Genomic DNA, 22,113 nt, shown 5'->3' with positions numbered 1-22,113 from the left:
GGCCTTGCTTTAACAAAGTTAACCATTTTCACTGTAGTGTCCAAAACATTTTATTTTTATTTTTTATTTCACCTTTATTTAACCAGGTAGGCAAGTTGAGAACAAGTTCTCATTTACAATTGCGACCTGGCCAAGATAAGGGAAAGCAGTTCGACAACATACAACAACACAGAGTTACACATGGAGTAAAACAACATACAATCAATGATACAGTAGAAAAATAAGACTATATACAAATGTGAGCAAATGAGGTGAGATAAGGGAGGTAAAGGCAAGAAAAAGGCCATGGTGGCAGAGAAAATACAGTATAGCAAGTAAAACACTGGAATGGTAGATTTGTTATTTGAAGAAAGTTCAAAGTTAAAAATATAAATAATATGGTGCAAAGGAGCAAAATAAATAAAATAAATAAATACAGTAGGGAAGAGGTAGTAGTTTGGGCTAAATTATAGATGGGCTATGTACAGGTGCAGTGATCTTTGAGCTGCTCTGACAGCTGGTGCTTAAAGCTAGTGAGGGAGATAAGTGTTTCGAGTTTCAGAGATTTTTGTAGTTCGTTCCAGTCATTGGCAGCAGAGAACTGGAAGGAGAGACGACCAAAAGAGGAGTTGGCTTTAGGGGTGACCAGAGAGATATACCTGCTGGAGCGCGTGCTACAGGTGGGTGCTGCTATGGTGACCAGTGAGCGGAGATAAGGGGGGACTTTACCTAGCAGGGTCTTGTAGATGACCTGGAGCCAATGGGTTTGGCGGCGATTATGAAGATTATTATAAAAATGTGAATCACATTTTTATTTGGCGTACCCGACGGCATTCCCCAGTTTGGGAATACCAGTTCTTGATGATTGAGGTAGTCTCAGTAGTACATTTCCCTACCCTGGAAGTCATTCTGAATGCAAGTTGCGGGTGATTATACAAATCCTCTTGTTGGATATGCTAACTCTGCCTTGATTCCAACAGGAATTACACATCACTACTGTATGTAGCATAATGACTTGCAGGCCTGATGTGGCCTGTAAACGAGGGCATTCCTAACAGCACTGTGTACTAGGTCCTCAAAGAAAGGCCTTATGATATAATGTATTGTTATAAACAATACAATTTTAAAGGCTACTAAGGCTGATGGAACCGTAAGGAAGAACCTTTAAAATGGTAAAATGGTTATTGGTTCTATTGTTTTATGCGCTGCAAGTCCCATATATAAACATATACCCATGTGGGTGATTGAAAGATGAACTGAGGTCCACACTCCAGATGGTGGTGGTAGTGTTTGCCAACTGACATAAAGTCCTCCTCCTCCTCCTCCGTGGTGGAAAAAGTAGCCAATTGTCATACTTGAGTAAAAGTAAAGAAACGCTAATAGAAAATTACTCAAGTAAAAGTGAAAGTCACCCAGTAAAATACTACTTAAGTAAAAGTCTAAAAGTATTTGGTTTTAAATATACTTTAGTATCAAAAGTAAATTTAATTGAGAAAATGTACTTAAGTATCAAAAGTGAAAGTACAAATCATTTCAAATTCCTGATACTAAGCAAACCAGACAAGACCATTCTTGTTTTTTTTCATTTACGGATAGCCAGGGGCACACTCCAACACTCAGACATCATTTACAAACAAAACATGTGTGTTTATTGAGTCCACCAGATCAGAGGCAGTAGATGACCAGGGATGTTCTCTTTATAAGTGCATGATTTGAAACATTTTCCTGTCATGCTAAGCATTCAAAATGTGTGGAGTAAAAAGTAAATTATTTTCTTTAGGAATGTAGTGAAGTAAAAGTAAAAGTTGTCAAAAATAAAAATAGTAAAGTAAAGTACAGATACCAAAAAAACTACTTACTTAATACACCACTGCAACTACTACCACTGTGAAGGAAGATTTAAGCTTAATGACAACTATGTTAGACAGCTGTACTGTGTGCTTTAAAGTTATTATCCAAGTTGAACTCGAACTGGACAAAATCTGGATTTGAGGAAGGGGAGTATGAAACGTGACAATCCCACGTGTTGTAAATTGCAGAGAGGGGGGAAGGGGGGTATCACTTGGATACCTCTCATATAATAGACACGCTTGCCTAGAAAACTTAATAGAGAGGAGAGGGCTGATCTGAACCAGATGTTCCTTGCCTATATAAACTAAAATGTATTTATGTCTGAGAGAGTCCAATGCTGACTGCATCTAGAAAAGGTCTCCCATGCGCTGGTCACTACTGAATAAACCCTTGTTGAATTCTTAACAGTTTTTTCGACTACAAGAGCTGATTTTTCTACAACACTACTACTATTGAAGGAGGAGAGATTACTAGACACTAATTAGGTGTCCTCTTTTATCTGTGGATTAATTGTTGGAGTAGAGAACACAATTTTGTATAACTCAAAATGGGTAATTTTTTTACAAAGAACCAGAAAGAAAGAAAGTGCACTTCAGGTAAAATAACAACCCAATGTTTATATCCCAGGACAAATTAGCGATCAACAGTAAGCTAGCTAGCTAAATGTCTATGAATGTTTAATGTGTTTCAACTTGTCCCCAAATTAATATAGTTGATTGTCACAATTGTAGATCCATGTGTGCGGGAGGTTTAGGGGAATTAGTGAGTCAGAAATGCATGGGTCGGACTCAAACCCATGTCAACTCTGATAGCCTCTTTACATCCATCCTGTGGCTTTAACATCTGGAACACAGGCCCCTCTATTCCCTCTATATCTGTTTTTCTCTGAAGCACAGGGCACCAAATAAAATACAGCAACTGATCTGTAGTACCATGGCTAATTGTATCAAAACAATCGTTAAAAACTAGCCAACTTCATCAGATTACAGTATTTCTGTATCTTTAAATATCCAAGGCCTATCCAAAATAATAATCCAACACTTACAATCAAATACTTCTATTTGTAAAACAATTATCTACACACGGAAATTTAGGAACAGTAATTCATATTTGTGCAACGTGCAGTTTTATGAAGGGAAGGGAAGTGAAAGCAAAGCTGTTTTACAGACTAGCAACTGTTTTTGTATTCATGAGGGAGGAAATGAGAAGTTATGTGATTACGGGGAACTACAGAGAGGACAAACTAAACCAAGAAAACAAAAAGGGGCACAAGGAAGTGATGCATCCATTTTCTTAAAGGTCTCAGTTCAGCTCAAACTAACTCCATTAGCCATGTGCTCTCATCAAATGAAGCCGTTACATACTCAGACAAAAACTGGGTGTCACGGCTTTCTTCGTCGGAGGACGATATAAGCGAAATCGTCGTCCGAAAAGGTGGACCAATATGCAGCAGAGTTGGTGTTCATTTTCTTAATTTATTCACAAACGTTGAACACGAAAAAACAAGAAACAATAAGCACGACAAATGCCAGTTTTGCATGCTAACAAAAACACGCAATGCAAAAACAATCTCCCACAAATACAAGACAAACACACCCAACTAATATAGGACTTCCAATCAAAGGCAACACCAAACAGCTGCCTTCAATTGGAAGTCCACCCCAATTAACTCAACATAGAAACACACTCACTAGACTTCACATAGAAATACATAAACATAGACCATAACCCAAAACCCGGAAATAATAAATCAAACGCCCTCCTAACTAACACACCACCCCGAACCACATAAAACAAATACCCTCTGCCACGTCCTGACCAAACTACAATAACAATTAACCCTTATACTGGCCAGGACGTGACACTGGGATCCAACATGAATGTAAACCTTGAAATGTTTACTCTATTAACAATCAATTCAATTGGTTAATTTTCAGTACTTCATGAATGTAGATTTAAAAACAATATTCCAGACAATATCTGATTTAATTTCAACAATACATGCAGAAGGCTATTTAATCTCAACAGCTATAAGGGTCATTCCATGTCAAATGGGCACCAATAATGAATTTTAAAAGCCTGTTATGTTAAACGAAATGCCCTTTAATATAGTACACATGGAGAATTCAATAAATCGGACTTGTATTATGACTAAAGACTTGTTGCTAAACAACTTTAACGCAATTGCTAACTAGTGTTAACTAGTGTAATAGCTAGCGTTGCTAGCTGTTCCTGTAGACTTTCAGTCATTGCATTAGTTAGCATTGGCTCGTGAAACTTCCTCTTAACTTTCTTCACACTGGATGCAGATACACAAAAAGGGTATCCATGAGTTCATCTGACTCTGGGGAAGTAGATCAAATAATTTGATGACGCCAGAAACCCACATTAAAGTTTGATCCTGAGATTAAAACACTTATATTTAGCCTGCTACAAATGAGAAGTGTACAGGAGGAGCCTCACCATAGGGATACTCTATAGAGAATCTAGGAAGATCCATTTAGTTAACAAAGTGGGACATTTTCTCTGAACTTGAACTTTAGATACAATATAACAAAGGCAGAGAAGTTGCTTAGATGACGCATGGTGTCTCCAGCGGTCCTCGTCTCCCTCATGGGTCAGGTACTGGCAGCCCATCCTCTGCTCAAACTCCCTCAGGCCACACCACAACTGGAAGTCCTGGGGTGTTAAGGTCATGGTTATGGTTAAGGATAGGGTTATGGTTAAGAGTTATGAGAAGGGTTTGGTTAGGGTTAGAGGTGGGTTAGGTTTGGGTCATTCTTTTGGATCAAACAAATAGTCACATTTACTCATACAGAAAAACACTAGTCAACAAGCATTGAGAGTATCTTCTTATTCATTGCTTGTAGTTCTTTTAGCAATTGTGTCATAGTTTTGATGATTTATATAGTTATTTAATTATCTTAAGCACACATTTTCATTAAAGGGGCTAGCAGCAGTTAATGCATACATTATGACTTAAGTTAATGACATGTACACATTGATTCTTGAAGTATATATATATTATGCCTCATGAGCTTAATTCACCTGTCATACCACATCAGAACCCAAAATATATAGCTATGCTTGTTTTACTTTTACAAATACTGTTTAGCCTCAAAACATTGTTAGAACTAATTTTGGTCAGATAGTAGCTCTGTCTATGAATTTCAAAGTGGTTACGGACTCCCACTTTAATGTATTATTTACTATACAATTATTTACAAGAAATTAGTTACCAATTAATTCATGACTCAGGGATCATTTAGAGATCTTTGTGATTATACATGTATATTACTATAAATTATATGTACAGTATCATTAAAAGTAATTCAAGTCATAATGATGCCCCTCCTCCCTATAGAGTCAAACCCAATGAGGATCGTGCTGCTGGGGAAAACAGGATGGGGCAAAAGCAGTGCAGGAAACACCATCTTTGGAGGAGGGACAGAGTTCAAGATAAACAGTTCAGCCAAGTCCGAGATGTACAAGTGTGAAGCAAAGACCAAGGACATCAATGGAAGAAAACTCACTGTAGTAGACACACCTGGATTTTTTGACACAAACATCCCTGAAGAGGATCTGAAACCTGAACTAGTGAAATGTATTGTAGAGTGTGCTCCGGGGCCACATGCCTTTCTCATTGTGCTTAGAGTGGACCGCTACGGATGTCATGAGGAACAAGTCATTGAAGAAATTGCTAAATGTTTTTCACCAGAGGCCTTCAAATATTCCACAGTTCTCTTCACTCACGGTGACCAGCTTGAAGGAATAACTATTCAGGATTTTGTGAAAACGAATGATAAACTGAGTGAGCTTGTGGAGAAATGTGGTGGCCGCTGTCACGTCATTGACAACAAATACTGGAACACCAATCAGCAGAGTCAGTACAGGAACAACCAGTACCAAGTAACAGAGTTACTCAACACCATAGAGGAGATGGTGAGCGAGAACGGAGGAGAATGCTACACCAACGAGTTGCTCCAAGAGGCAGAGAGATTAATACAAGCAGAGATAGAGAGTCTTAGGAAGGAGTCAATGGGAAAGATGTCAGAGGAAGCGATCAATAAACAGGCCACTGAAAATGTGTGGAAGAAACTCCTGATCAAATTAACAGGGATAGCAACAGGTACAATAGTGGGAGCTCTCCTTGGGGTTGCAGGGGCAGAAGCATTCGTTCAATCAGTACTTGGTAAGATACCCACGATAACTGAACTTGGGGCAGGAGGACTAAACACAGCAATAACAGTAACCATAGCTGGAGCAATTGTAGCTGGGGGGGCAATAGGAGGGAAGATGATAGGAGCTGCTGCAGCAGAGAATGCAGAGACACCAGGAGAGGCAGCAAAGAAAGCAGCTGAGGCAGTCTGAGGTGGGTAAGTATATCTTGGAGCAGGGTCAAGGTATTGTGGACGATGTAAGATGTATGTCAGAGGGGTTGCCTACAGCAAATTGAGTTTGAGTGAAGAAAAGAAGTAGCAGGAGCACTCTAGGTATTCAGAAAACACAGGTGAAATGAGTGAATGAGTGTTAACAACCTGTGTTTCAATAGTTTATTAAACACAACAGCCACTACTCTACACACACACACGAGTCAGTACTCTATACACACAAGTCAGTACTCTACATTTACATTTTAGTCATTTAGCAGACGCTTTTATCCAGAGCGACTTACAGTAGTGAATAGATACATTTCATGTATTTTTTTTGGTATACTGGCCCCCCATGGGAATCGAACCCACAACCCTGGCGTTGCACACACCGTGCTGGCGTTGCAAACACCACGCTCTACCAACTGAGCCACAGGGAAGCTCTATAGACACACACATACACACACACACCGGTACTCTACACACAACCACACACGTCAGTACTCTACACACACACACACACACACACGTCAGTACTCTACACACACACACACACACACACACACACACACACACACACACACACACACACACACACGTCAGTACTCTACACACACACACACGAGTCAGTACTCTACACACAGAAGAAAAACTCTTCAAACTAATAAACATTTCAGACAAATCAAACCTTAACATGTCATTGTTTTAACATAATTACAGTAGAAAATGTTTGATTGCTAATTTCAACAGACTAAAATAAGCATTATTTCCTTTCAATGTAGATGATGAGTAAAATGAAAAAAAGCACACAGTATATGTAACATGTCATTATAACACTGTATGAGTAACAAGACTTAGAAGTGGCTGATAAAACCGTATTTCCCAAGGCATAGATTTGATATCAGGGTTTCCCCTTTTTTACAGCCTAATAGCTTATAGTTCATGGAAATTTAGTCAGTGATGTCACCTAAATTGTATAAATATTGACTTTATTTACAAACAAATCTTGATGACTTTTATATGATTACTATGATACATTTTGTATTTACTCTTTTAAATGATTGCAGAAGGATTGTGTCCTGGCATGTATTCCACTCTGTTGATTGAATTGCTTGCAAAAAAAATAAAAAAGCTACTTGTTCACAATCTGATGGATATTTCTGTGTACATTACAACACGCAATTATCGAAAGCATAAGAGAGAGAGCTGAATATTTAACTCTGCATATTTCAAGAAATGGCATATGAGAGTGCGGTAAGATACCCAATGGGGTCGACCATACTTTTCTCGTCAAAGATTTTTTTTAAAAGTCAACTTAAACTGGAAATCAAATTATCCTCCATCACTACAGCAGTGAATGAATGAAATGTATTATTTAAATATTGAAAAGGTGTGGACTACGGAGAAAAATGGAGAAACTGCTATTTGAGGCCATATGGCATAGAGTGCTACTGTACAAGAACTGAACAATTCCAGGGGATGAAGGATGAGGGGGGTTGAGACATACGTGATGTGTATGGTTGAGGTGGGAACATGTGGGTCAGACCAGGTGTGATGTCATTGACGTTTGTTGAAATGTGTGTGTCTGTTTAGTGTCTTTTGGTTGGATGGCACCGAAGAACATGGCTGACGTTTTACATTCTCCCAACCACTTGTGCTATTTAAAACATTTTTTTGGGTGCTTTGTGTAACTTCTTTTGTAACTTATTGTGTACATAATGTTATGACCCGAAAATAACTTCTGGACATCAGAAAAGCGATTACTCACCGCGGACTGGAAGAAACATTTTCCTTTAACGAGTCCGACGAGAAGGATATCCTGCTTTCACTGGAACAGGCCCAGAGCCACGCCTTTGCGTGAAGAAAAGACGCCTGAAAAGTGGACGCAGTCAGATCTCAACAAGTACATAGGGTGCAGGGGTATTCAACTCTTACCCTACGAGGTCCGGAGCCTGCTGGTTTTCTGTTCTACCTGATAATTCATTGAAGACACCTGGTCAAAATCAGTCCCTGATTAGAGAGGAACCCTTTGATATTTCCACATTTTGTTATGTCACAGCCTTATTCTAAAATTGATTAAATCGTTTTTTCCCTTAATCTACACACAATACCTCATAATGACAAAGCAAAAACAGGTTATACATTTTTGAAAATTAATAAAAACTAAAAAAACGTATTCAAGCCCTTTACTCAGTACTTTGTTGAAGCACCTTTGGCAGCGATTACAGCCTTGTGCCTTCTTGGGTATGAAGCTACAAGCTTGGCACAACTCTATTTGAGGAGTTTCTCCCATCCTTCTCTGCAGATCCTCTCAAGCTCTGTCAGGCTATTTTTAGGTCTCTCCAGACATGTTCGATCGGGTTCAAGTCCGGTCTCTGGCTGGGCTACTCAAAGACATTCAGAGACTTGTCCTGAAGCCACTCCTGCATTGTCTTAGCTGTGTGCTTATGGTCTTTGTCCTGTTGGAAGGTGAACCTTAACCCCAGTCATCAAGGATCTCTCTGTACTTTGCTCCGTTCATTTTTCCCTCAATCCTGACTAGTCTCCCAGTCCATGCCACTGAAAAACATCCCCACTGCTTGATGCTGCCACCAACATGCTTCACCGTAGGGATGGTGCCAGGTTCCCTCCAGACGTGACACTTGGCATTCAGGCCAAAGAGTTCAATCTTGGTTTCATCAGAACAGAGAATCTTGTTTCTCATGGTCTAAGAGTCCTTGAAGTGCCTTTTGGCAAACTGCAAGCGGGCTGTCATATGCCTTTTACTGAGGAGTGGCTTGCGTCTGGCCACGCCACCATAAAGGCCTGATTGGTGGAGTGCTGCACAGATGGTTATCTTTCTGGAAGTTTCTACCATCTCCACAGAGTAACTCTGGAGCTCTGTCAGAGTGACCATCAGGGTCTTGGTTATAGTAGAGCAGTGGTTCCCAAACGTTTTATAGTCCCGTACCCCTTCAAACATTCAACCTCCAGCTACGTACCCCCTCTAGCACCAGGGTCAGTGCACTCTCAAATGTAGTTTTTTTGCCATCATTGTAAGCCTGCCACACACACTATACAATACATTTATTAACATAAGAATGAGTATGAGTTTTTGTCACAACCCGGCTCGTGGGAAGTGACAAAGAGCTCTTATAGGACCAGGGCACAAATAGTAATATAATAATAATCATTAATGTTGCTCTTTATTTAGCCATCTTACATATAAAACCTTGTTTGTTCATCAAAAATTGTGAATAACTCACAACAGGTTAATGAGAAGGTTGTGCGTGAAAGGATGCACATAACTGTGCAATGTTGGAGAGAGTCTCAGTCTTAAATAAGTTCCCACACACAGTCTGTGCCTGTATTTAGTTTTCATGCTAGTGAGGGCTGAGAAACCCTCTCACATAGGTACGTGGTTGCAAAGGGCATCAGTGTCTTAACAGCACAATTTACCAAGGCAAGAAACTCTGAGCGCAGCCCTATCCAGAAATCTGGCAGTGGCTTCTGATTAAATTCAATTTTCACACAACTGCTTGTTGCAATTTCGAAGAGGTTCTCTTGTTCAGATATCGGTAAGTGGACTGGAGACAGGGCATGAAAGGCATGTGGCTCAGTTGGTAAAGCATGGTGTGTGCAACGCCAGGGTTGTGGATTCGATTCCCACGAGGGGCCAGTACAAAAAAAAAAATGCATGAAATGAAATGTATGTATTCACTACTGTAAGTCGCTCTGGATAAGAGCGTCTGCTAAATGACTAAAATGTAAAATGGATAACAAATCCAGTTACTTGTGTCATCTGTTTTGGGAAAGTACCTGCGTAATTGTGCACCCAGCTCACTCAGGTGCTTCGCTGTATCACATTTGACATTGTCTGTAAGCTTGAGTTCATTTGCACACAAAAAATCATACAATGATGGAAAGACCTGTGTGTTGTCCTTGTTAATGCAGACAGAGAAGAGCTCCAACTTCTTAATCATAGCCTTAATTTTGTCCCGCACATTGAATATAGTTGCGGAGTATCCCTGTAATCCTAGATTCAGATCATTCAGGCGAGAAAAAACATCACCCAGATAGGCCAGTCGTGTGAGAAACTCGTCATCATGCAAGCAGTTAGACAAGTGAAAATTATGGTCAGTAAAGAAAACTTTAAGCTCGTCTCTCAATTTTTTAAAAACGTATCAATTCTTTGCCCCTTGATAACCAGCGCACTTTTGTATGTTGTAAAAGCGTTACATGGTTACTGCCCATATCATTGCACAGTGCAGAAAATACACGAGAGTTCAGGGGCCTTGCTTTAACAAAGTTAACCATTTTCACTGTAGTGTCCAAAACATTTTATTTTTATTTTTTATTTCACCTTTATTTAACCAGGTAGGCAAGTTGAGAACAAGTTCTCATTTACAATTGCGACCTGGCCAAGATAAGGGAAAGCAGTTCGACAACATACAACAACACAGAGTTACACATGGAGTAAAACAACATACAATCAATGATACAGTAGAAAAATAAGACTATATACAAATGTGAGCAAATGAGGTGAGATAAGGGAGGTTAAGGCAAGAAAAAGGCCATGGTGGCAGAGAAAATACAGTATAGCAAGTAAAACACTGGAATGGTAGATTTGTTATTTGAAGAAAGTTCAAAGTTAAAAATATAAATAATATGGTGCAAAGGAGCAAAATAAATAAAATAAATAAATACAGTAGGGAAGAGGTAGTAGTTTGGGCTAAATTATAGATGGGCTATGTACAGGTGCAGTGATCTTTGAGCTGCTCTGACAGCTGGTGCTTAAAGCTAGTGAGGGAGATAAGTGTTTCGAGTTTCAGAGATTTTTGTAGTTCGTTCCAGTCATTGGCAGCAGAGAACTGGAAGGAGAGACGACCAAAAGAGGAGTTGGCTTTAGGGGTGACCAGAGAGATATACCTGCTGGAGCGCGTGCTACAGGTGGGTGCTGCTATGGTGACCAGTGAGCGGAGATAAGGGGGGACTTTACCTAGCAGGGTCTTGTAGATGACCTGGAGCCAATGGGTTTGGCGGCGATTATGAAGATTATTATAAAAATGTGAATCACATTTTTATTTGGCGTACCCGACGGCATTCCCCAGTTTGGGAATACCAGTTCTTGATGATTGAGGTAGTCTCAGTAGTACATTTCCCTACCCTGGAAGTCATTCTGAATGCAAGTTGCGGGTGATTATACAAATCCTCTTGTTGGATATGCTAACTCTGCCTTGATTCCAACAGGAATTACACATCACTACTGTATGTAGCATAATGACTTGCAGGCCTGATGTGGCCTGTAAACGAGGGCATTCCTAACAGCACTGTGTACTAGGTCCTCAAAGAAAGGCCTTATGATATAATGTATTGTTATAAACAATACAATTTTAAAGGCTACTAAGGCTGATGGAACCGTAAGGAAGAACCTTTAAAATGGTAAAATGGTTATTGGTTCTATTGTTTTATGCGCTGCAAGTCCCATATATAAACATATACCCATGTGGGTGATTGAAAGATGAACTGAGGTCCACACTCCAGATGGTGGTGGTAGTGTTTGCCAACTGACATAAAGTCCTCCTCCTCCTCCTCCGTGGTGGAAAAAAGTAGCCAATTGTCATACTTGAGTAAAAGTAAAGAAACGCTAATAGAAAATTACTCAAGTAAAAGTGAAAGTCACCCAGTAAAATACTACTTAAGTAAAAGTCTAAAAGTATTTGGTTTTAAATATACTTTAGTATCAAAAGTAAATTTAATTGAGAAAATGTACTTAAGTATCAAAAGTGAAAGTACAAATCATTTCAAATTCCTGATACTAAGCAAACCAGACAAGACCATTCTTGTTTTTTTTCATTTACGGATAGCCAGGGGCACACTCCAACACTCAGACATCATTTACAAACAAAACATGTGTGTTTATTGAGTCCACCAGATCAGAGGCAGTAGATGACCAGGGATGTTCTCTTTATAAGTGCATGATTTGAAACATTTTCCTGTCATGCTAAGCATTCAAAATGTGTGGAGTAAAAAGTAAATTATTTTCTTTAGGAATGTAGTGAAGTAAAAGTAAAAGTTGTCAAAAATAAAAATAGTAAAGTAAAGTACAGATACCAAAAAACTACTTACTTAATACACCACTGCAACTACTACCACTGTGAAGGAAGATTTAAGCTTAATGACAACTATGTTAGACAGCTGTACTGTGTGCTTTAAAGTTATTATCCAAGTTGAACTCGAACTGGACAAAATCTGGATTTGAGGAAGGGGGAGTATGAAACGTGACAATCCCACGTGTTGTAAATTGCAGAGAGGGGGGAAGGGGGGTATCACTTGGATACCTCTCATATAATAGACACGCTTGCCTAGAAAACTTAATAGAGAGGAGAGGGCTGATCTGAACCAGATGTTCCTTGCCTATATAAACTAAAATGTATTTATGTCTGAGAGAGTCCAATGCTGACTGCATCTAGAAAAGGTCTCCCATGCGCTGGTCACTACTGAATAAACCCTTGTTGAATTCTTAACAGTTTTTTCGACTACAAGAGCTGATTTTTCTACAACACTACTACTATTGAAGGAGGAGAGATTACTAGACACTAATTAGGTGTCCTCTTTTATCTGTGGATTAATTGTTGGAGTAGAGAACACAATTTTGTATAACTCAAAATGGGTAATTTTTTTACAAAGAACCAGAAAGAAAGAAAGTGCACTTCAGGTAAAATAACAACCCAATGTTTATATCCCAGGACAAATTAGCGATCAACAGTAAGCTAGCTAGCTAAATGTCTATGAATGTTTAATGTGTTTCAACTTGTCCCCAAATTAATATAGTTGATTGTCACAATTGTAGATCCATGTGTGCGGGAGGTTTAGGGGAATTAGTGAGTCAGAAATGCATGGGTCGGACTCAAACCCATGTCAACTCTGATAGCCTCTTTACATCCATCCTGTGGCTTTAACATCTGGAACACAGGCCCCTCTATTCCCTCTAATGCTGTTTTTCTCTGAAGCACAGGGCACCAAATAAAATACAGCAACTGATCTGTAGTACCATGGCTAATTGTATCAAAACAATCGTTAAAAACTAGCCAACTTCATCAGATTACAGTATTTCTGTATCTTTAAATATCCAAGGCCTATCCAAAATAATAATCCAACACTTACAATCAAATACTTCTATTTGTAAAACAATTATCTACACACGGAAATTTAGGAACAGTAATTCATATTTGTGCAACGTGCAGTTTTATGAAGGGAAGGGAAGTGAAAGCAAAGCTGTTTTACAGACTAGCAACTGTTTTTGTATTCATGAGGGAGGAAATGAGAAGTTATGTGATTACGGGGAACTACAGAGAGGACAAACTAAACCAAGAAAACAAAAAGGGGCACAAGGAAGTGATGCATCCATTTTCTTAAAGGTCTCAGTTCAGCTCAAACTAACTCCATTAGCCATGTGCTCTCATCAAATGAAGCCGTTACATACTCAGACAAAAACTGGGTGTCACGGCTTTCTTCGTCGGAGGACGATATAGCGAAATCGTCGTCCGAAAAGGTGGACCAATATGCAGCAGAGTTGGTGTTCATTTTCTTAATTTATTCACAAACGTTGAACACGAAAAAACAAGAAACAATAAGCACGACAAATGCCAGTTTTGCATGCTAACAAAAAACACGCAATGCAAAAACAATCTCCCACAAATACAAGACAAACACACCCAACTAATATAGGACTTCCAATCAAAGGCAACACCAAACAGCTGCCTTCAATTGGAAGTCCACCCCAATTAACTCAACATAGAAACACACTCACTAGACTTCACATAGAAATACATAAACATAGACCATAACCCAAAACCCGGAAATAATAAATCAAACGCCCTCCTAACTAACACACCACCCCGAACCACATAAAACAAATACCCTCTGCCACGTCCTGACCAAACTACAATAACAATTAACCCTTATACTGGCCAGGACGTGACACTGGGATCCAACATGAATGTAAACCTTGAAATGTTTACTCTATTAACAATCAATTCAATTGGTTAATTTTCAGTACTTCATGAATGTAGATTTAAAAACAATATTCCAGACAATATCTGATTTAATTTCAACAATACATGCAGAAGGCTATTTAATCTCAACAGCTATAAGGGTCATTCCATGTCAAATGGGCACCAATAATGAATTTTAAAAGCCTGTTATGTTAAACGAAATGCCCTTTAATATAGTACACATGGAGAATTCAATAAATCGGACTTGTATTATGACTAAAGACTTGTTGCTAAACAACTTTAACGCAATTGCTAACTAGTGTTAACTAGTGTAATAGCTAGCGTTGCTAGCTGTTCCTGTAGACTTTCAGTCATTGCATTAGTTAGCATTGGCTCGTGAAACTTCCTCTTAACTTTCTTCACACTGGATGCAGATACACAAAAAGGGTATCCATGAGTTCATCTGACTCTGGGGAAGTAGATCAAATAATTTGATGACGCCAGAAACCCACATTAAAGTTTGATCCTGAGATTAAAACACTTATATTTAGCCTGCTACAAATGAGAAGTGTACAGGAGGAGCCTCACCATAGGGATACTCTATAGAGAATCTAGGAAGATCCATTTAGTTAACAAAGTGGGACATTTTCTCTGAACTTGAACTTTAGATACAATATAACAAAGGCAGAGAAGTTGCTTAGATGACGCATGGTGTCTCCAGCGGTCCTCGTCTCCCTCATGGGTCAGGTACTGGCAGCCCATCCTCTGCTCAAACTCCCTCAGGCCACACCACAACTGGAAGTCCTGGGGTGTTAAGGTCATGGTTATGGTTAAGGATAGGGTTATGGTTAAGAGTTATGAGAAGGGTTTGGTTAGGGTTAGAGGTGGGTTAGGTTTGGGTCATTCTTTTGGATCAAACAAATAGTCACATTTACTCATACAGAAAAACACTAGTCAACAAGCATTGAGAGTATCTTCTTATTCATTGCTTGTAGTTCTTTTAGCAATTGTGTCATAGTTTTGATGATTTATATAGTTATTTAATTATCTTAAGCACACATTTTCATTAAAGGGGCTAGCAGCAGTTAATGCATACATTATGACTTAAGTTAATGACATGTACACATTGATTCTTGAAGTATATATATATTATGCCTCATGAGCTTAATTCACCTGTCATACCACATCAGAACCCAAAATATATAGCTATGCTTGTTTTACTTTTACAAATACTGTTTAGCCTCAAAACATTGTTAGAACTAATTTTGGTCAGATAGTAGCTCTGTCTATGAATTTCAAAGTGGTTACGGACTCCCACTTTAATGTATTATTTACTATACAATTATTTACAAGAAATTAGTTACCAATTAATTCATGACTCAGGGATCATTTAGAGATCTTTGTGATTATACATGTATATTACTATAAATTATATGTACAGTATCATTAAAAGTAATTCAAGTCATAATGATGCCCCTCCTCCCTATAGAGTCAAACCCAATGAGGATCGTGCTGCTGGGGAAAACAGGATGGGGCAAAAGCAGTGCAGGAAACACCATCTTTGGAGGAGGGACAGAGTTCAAGATAAACAGTTCAGCCAAGTCCGAGATGTACAAGTGTGAAGCAAAGACCAAGGACATCAATGGAAGAAAACTCACTGTAGTAGACACACCTGGATTTTTTGACACAAACATCCCTGAAGAGGATCTGAAACCTGAACTAGTGAAATGTATTGTAGAGTGTGCTCCGGGGCCACATGCCTTTCTCATTGTGCTTAGAGTGGACCGCTACGGATGTCATGAGGAACAAGTCATTGAAGAAATTGCTAAATGTTTTTCACCAGAGGCCTTCAAATATTCCACAGTTCTCTTCACTCACGGTGACCAGCTTGAAGGAATAACTATTCAGGATTTTGTGAAAACGAATGATAAACTGAGTGAGCTTGTGGAGAAATGTGGTGGCCGCTGTCACGTCATTGACAACAAATACTGGAACACCAATCAGCAGAGTCAGTACAGGAACAACCAGTACCAAGTAACAGAGTTACTCAACACCATAGAGGAGATGGTGAGCGAGAACGGAGGAGAATGCTACACCAACGAGTTGCTCCAAGAGGCAGAGAGATTAATACAAGCAGAGATAGAGAGTCTTAGGAAGGAGTCAATGGGAAAGATGTCAGAGGAAGCGATCAATAAACAGGCCACTGAAAATGTGTGGAAGAAACTCCTGATCAAATTAACAGGGATAGCAACAGGTACAATAGTGGGAGCTCTCCTTGGGGTTGCAGGGGCAGAAGCATTCGTTCAATCAGTACTTGGTAAGATACCCACGATAACTGAACTTGGGGCAGGAGGACTAAACACAGCAATAACAGTAAGCATAGCTGGAGCAATTGTAGCTGGGGGGGCAATAGGAGGGAAGATGATAGGAGCTGCTGCAGCAGAGAATGCAGAGACACCAGGAGAGGCAGCAAAGAAAGCAGCTGAGGCAGTCTGAGGTGGGTAAGTATATCTTGGAGCAGGGTCAAGGTATTGTGGACAGTGTAAGATGTATGTCAGAGGGGTTGCCTACAGCAAATTGAGTTCGAGTGAAGAAAAGAAGTAGCAGGAGCACTCTAGGTATTCAGAAAACACAGGTGAAATGAGTGAATGAGTGTTAACAACCTGTGTTTCAATAGTTTATTAAACACAACAGCCACTACTCCACACACACACACGAGTCAGTACTCTATACACACGAGTCAATACTCTACATTTACATTTTAGTCATTTAGCAGACGCTTTTATCCAGAGCGACTTACAGTAGTGAATACATACATTTCATGCATCTCTTTTTGTATACTGGCCCCCCATGGGAATCGAACCCACAACCCTGGCGTTGCACACACCGTGCTGGCGTTGCAAACACCACGCTCTACCAACTGAGCCACAGGGAAGCTCTATAGACACACACATACACACACACACCGGTACTCTACACACAACCACACACGTCAGTACTCTACACACACACACACACACGTCAGTACTCTACACACACACACACACACACACGTCAGTACTCTACACACACACACACGAGTCAGTACTCTACACACAGAAGAAAAACTCTTCAAACTAATAAACATTTCAGACAAATCAAACCTTAACATGTCATTGTTTTAACATAATTACAGTAGAAAATGTTTGATTGCTAATTTCAACAGACTAAAATAAGCATTATTTCCTTTCAATGTAGATGATGAGTAAAATGAAAAAAAGCACACAGTATATGTAACATGTCATTATAACACTGTATGAGTAACAAGACTTAGAAGTGGCTGATAAAACCGTATTTCCCAAGGCATAGATTTGATATCAGGGTTTCCCTTTTTACAGCCTAATAGCTTATAGTTCATGGAAATTTAGTCAGTGATGTCACCTAAATTGTATAAATATTGACTTTATTTACAAACAAATCTTGATGACTTTTATATGATTACTATGATACATTTTGTATTTACTCTTTTAAATGATTGCAGAAGGATTGTGTCCTGGCATGTATTCCACTCTGTTGATTGAATTGCTTGCAAAAAAAATAAAAAAAGCTACTTGTTCACAATCTGATGGATATTTCTGTGTACATTACAACACGCAATTATCGAAAGCATAAGAGAGAGAGCTGAATATTTAACTCTGCATATTTCAAGAAATGGCATATGAGAGTGCGGTAAGATACCCAATGGGGTCGACCATACTTTTCTCGTCAAAGATTTTTTTTTAAAAGTCAACTTAAACTGGAAATCAAATTATCCTCCATCACTACAGCAGTGAATGAATGAAATGTATTATTTAAATATTGAAAAGGTGTGGACTACGGAGAAAAATGGAGAAACTGCTATTTGAGGCCATATGGCATAGAGTGCTACTGTACAAGAACTGAACAATTCCAGGGGATGAAGGATGAGGGGGGGTTGAGACATACGTGATGTGTATGGTTGAGGTGGGAACATGTGGGTCAGACCAGGTGTGATGTCATTGACGTTTGTTGAAATGTGTGTGTCTGTTTAGTGTCTTTTGGTTGGATGGCACCGAAGAACATGGCTGACGTTTTACATTCTCCCAACCACTTGTGCTATTTAAAACATTTTTTTGGGTGCTTTGTGTAACTTCTTTTGTAACTTATTGTGTACATAATGTTATGACCCGAAAATAACTTCTGGACATCAGAAAAGCGATTACTCACCGCGGACTGGAAGAAACATTTTCCTTTAACGAGTCCGACGAGAAGGATATCCTGCTTTCACTGGAACAGGCCCAGAGCCACGCCTTTGCGTGAAGAAAAGACGCCTGAAAAGTGGACGCAGTCAGATCTCAACAAGTACATAGGGTGCAGGGGTATTCAACTCTTACCCTACGAGGTCCGGAGCCTGCTGGTTTTCTGTTCTACCTGATAATTCATTGAAGACACCTGGTCAAAATCAGTCCCTGATTAGAGAGGAACCCTTTGATATTTCCACATTTTGTTATGTCACAGCCTTATTCTAAAATTGATTAAATCGTTTTTTCCCTTAATCTACACACAATACCTCATAATGACAAAGCAAAAACAGGTTATACATTTTTGAAAATTAATAAAAACTAAAAAAACGTATTCAAGCCCTTTACTCAGTACTTTGTTGAAGCACCTTTGGCAGCGATTACAGCCTTGTGCCTTCTTGGGTATGAAGCTACAAGCTTGGCACAACTCTATTTGAGGAGTTTCTCCCATCCTTCTCTGCAGATCCTCTCAAGCTCTGTCAGGCTATTTTTAGGTCTCTCCAGACATGTTCGATCGGGTTCAAGTCCGGTCTCTGGCTGGGCTACTCAAAGACATTCAGAGACTTGTCCTGAAGCCACTCCTGCATTGTCTTAGCTGTGTGCTTATGGTCTTTGTCCTGTTGGAAGGTGAACCTTAACCCCAGTCATCAAGGATCTCTCTGTACTTTGCTCCGTTCATTTTTCCCTCAATCCTGACTAGTCTCCCAGTCCATGCCACTGAAAAACATCCCCACTGCTTGATGCTGCCACCAACATGCTTCACCGTAGGGATGGTGCCAGGTTCCCTCCAGACGTGACACTTGGCATTCAGGCCAAAGAGTTCAATCTTGGTTTCATCAGAACAGAGAATCTTGTTTCTCATGGTCTAAGAGTCCTTGAAGTGCCTTTTGGCAAACTGCAAGCGGGCTGTCATATGCCTTTTACTGAGGAGTGGCTTGCGTCTGGCCACGCCACCATAAAGGCCTGATTGGTGGAGTGCTGCACAGATGGTTATCTTTCTGGAAGTTTCTACCATCTCCACAGAGTAACTCTGGAGCTCTGTCAGAGTGACCATCAGGGTCTTGGTTATAGTAGAGCAGTGGTTCCCAAACGTTTTATAGTCCCGTACCCCTTCAAACATTCAACCTCCAGCTACGTACCCCCTCTAGCACCAGGGTCAGTGCACTCTCAAATGTAGTTTTTTTGCCATCATTGTAAGCCTGCCACACACACTATACAATACATTTATTAACATAAGAATGAGTATGAGTTTTTGTCACAACCCGGCTCGTGGGAAGTGACAAAGAGCTCTTATAGGACCAGGGCACAAATAGTAATATAATAATAATCATTAATGTTGCTCTTTATTTAGCCATCTTACATATAAAACCTTGTTTGTTCATCAAAAATTGTGAATAACTCACAACAGGTTAATGAGAAGGTTGTGCGTGAAAGGATGCACATAACTGTGCAATGTTGGAGAGAGTCTCAGTCTTAAATAAGTTCCCACACACAGTCTGTGCCTGTATTTAGTTTTCATGCTAGTGAGGGCTGAGAAACCCTCTCACATAGGTACGTGGTTGCAAAGGGCATCAGTGTCTTAACAGCACAATTTACCAAGGCAAGAAACTCTGAGCGCAGCCCTATCCAGAAATCTGGCAGTGGCTTCTGATTAAATTCAATTTTCACACAACTGCTTGTTGCAATTTCGAAGAGGTTCTCTTGTTCAGATATCGGTAAGTGGACTGGAGACAGGGCATGAAAGGCATGTGGCTCAGTTGGTAAAGCATGGTGTGTGCAACGCCAGGGTTGTGGATTCGATTCCCATGAGGGGCCAGTACAAAAAAAAAAATGCATGAAATGAAATGTATGTATTCACTACTGTAAGTCGCTCTGGATAAGAGCGTCTGCTAAATGACTAAAATGTAAAATGGATAACAAATCCAGTTACTTGTGTCATCTGTTTTGGGAAAGTACCTGCGTAATTGTGCACCCAGCTCACTCAGGTGCTTCGCTGTATCACATTTGACATTGTCTGTAAGCTTGAGTTCATTTGCACACAAAAAATCATACAATGATGGAAAGACCTGTGTGTTGTCCTTGTTAATGCAGACAGAGAAGAGCTCCAACTTCTTAATCATAGCCTTAATTTTGTCCCGCACATTGAATATAGTTGCGGAGTATCCCTGTAATCCTAGATTCAGATCATTCAGGCGAGAAAAAACATCACCCAGATAGGCCAGTCGTGTGAGAAACTCGTCATCATGCAAGCAGTTAGACAAGTGAAAATTATGGTCAGTAAAGAAAACTTTAAGCTCGTCTCTCAATTTTTTAAAAACGTATCAATTCTTTGCCCCTTGATAACCAGCGCACTTTTGTATGTTGTAAAAGCGTTACATGGTTACTGCCCATATCATTGCACAGTGCAGAAAATACACGAGAGTTCAGGGGCCTTGCTTTAACAAAGTTAACCATTTTCACTGTAGTGTCCAAAACATTTTATTTTTATTTTTTATTTCACCTTTATTTAACCAGGTAGGCAAGTTGAGAACAAGTTCTCATTTACAATTGCGACCTGGCCAAGATAAGGGAAAGCAGTTCGACAACATACAACAACACAGAGTTACACATGGAGTAAAACAACATACAATCAATGATACAGTAGAAAAATAAGACTATATACAAATGTGAGCAAATGAGGTGAGATAAGGGAGGTTAAGGCAAGAAAAAGGCCATGGTGGCAGAGAAAATACAGTATAGCAAGTAAAACACTGGAATGGTAGATTTGTTATTTGAAGAAAGTTCAAAGTTAAAAATATAAATAATATGGTGCAAAGGAGCAAAATAAATAAAATAAATAAATACAGTAGGGAAGAGGTAGTAGTTTGGGCTAAATTATAGATGGGCTATGTACAGGTGCAGTGATCTTTGAGCTGCTCTGACAGCTGGTGCTTAAAGCTAGTGAGGGAGATAAGTGTTTCGAGTTTCAGAGATTTTTGTAGTTCGTTCCAGTCATTGGCAGCAGAGAACTGGAAGGAGAGACGACCAAAAGAGGAGTTGGCTTTAGGGGTGACCAGAGAGATATACCTGCTGGAGCGCGTGCTACAGGTGGGTGCTGCTATGGTGACCAGTGAGCGGAGATAAGGGGGGACTTTACCTAGCAGGGTCTTGTAGATGACCTGGAGCCAATGGGTTTGGCGGCGATTATGAAGATTATTATAAAAATGTGAATCACATTTTTATTTGGCGTACCCCCGACGGCATTCCCCAGTTTGGGAATACCAGTTCTTGATGATTGAGGTAGTCTCAGTAGTACATTTCCCTACCCTGGAAGTCATTCTGAATGCAAGTTGCGGGTGATTATACAAATCCTCTTGTTGGATATGCTAACTCTGCCTTGATTCCAACAGGAATTACACATCACTACTGTATGTAGCATAATGACTTGCAGGCCTGATGTGGCCTGTAAACGAGGGCATTCCTAACAGCACTGTGTACTAGGTCCTCAAAGAAAGGCCTTATGATATAATGTATTGTTATAAACAATACAATTTTAAAGGCTACTAAGGCTGATGGAACCGTAAGGAAGAACCTTTAAAATGGTAAAATGGTTATTGGTTCTATTGTTTTATGCGCTGCAAGTCCCATATATAAACATAT

The 22,113-nt window shown here is 39.7% G+C and overlaps 2 protein-coding genes across 2 annotated transcripts; both read left to right on the top strand.

Annotated features, from left to right (window-relative positions):
- Positions 1–2,065: 2,065 nt before the first annotated feature.
- On the top strand, positions 2,066–6,602 carry LOC106577875 (GTPase IMAP family member 7-like). The gene is made up of 2 exons (XM_045701442.1): positions 2,066–2,426; positions 5,195–6,602. Exons 1-2 carry the CDS (start codon positions 2,378–2,380, stop codon positions 6,199–6,201), a joined length of 1,056 nt encoding a protein of 351 aa, XP_045557398.1. The 5' UTR covers positions 2,066–2,377; the 3' UTR covers positions 6,202–6,602.
- A 5,936-nt stretch (positions 6,603–12,538) lies between these two features.
- Positions 12,539–17,426, top strand: LOC123728750 (GTPase IMAP family member 7-like). The gene is made up of 2 exons (XM_045701441.1): positions 12,539–12,897; positions 15,666–17,426. Exons 1-2 carry the CDS (start codon positions 12,849–12,851, stop codon positions 16,670–16,672), a joined length of 1,056 nt encoding a protein of 351 aa, XP_045557397.1. The 5' UTR covers positions 12,539–12,848; the 3' UTR covers positions 16,673–17,426.
- Positions 17,427–22,113: the final 4,687 nt, after the last annotated feature.

The sequence above is a fragment of the Salmo salar genome, chromosome ssa18 (genome assembly GCF_905237065.1).
Source record: "Salmo salar chromosome ssa18, Ssal_v3.1, whole genome shotgun sequence".
NCBI lineage: Eukaryota > Metazoa > Chordata > Actinopteri > Salmoniformes > Salmonidae > Salmo > Salmo salar.
Note: the sequence above shows the minus strand (reverse complement) of the source record. Positions and strands in the feature narration are given on the sequence as shown.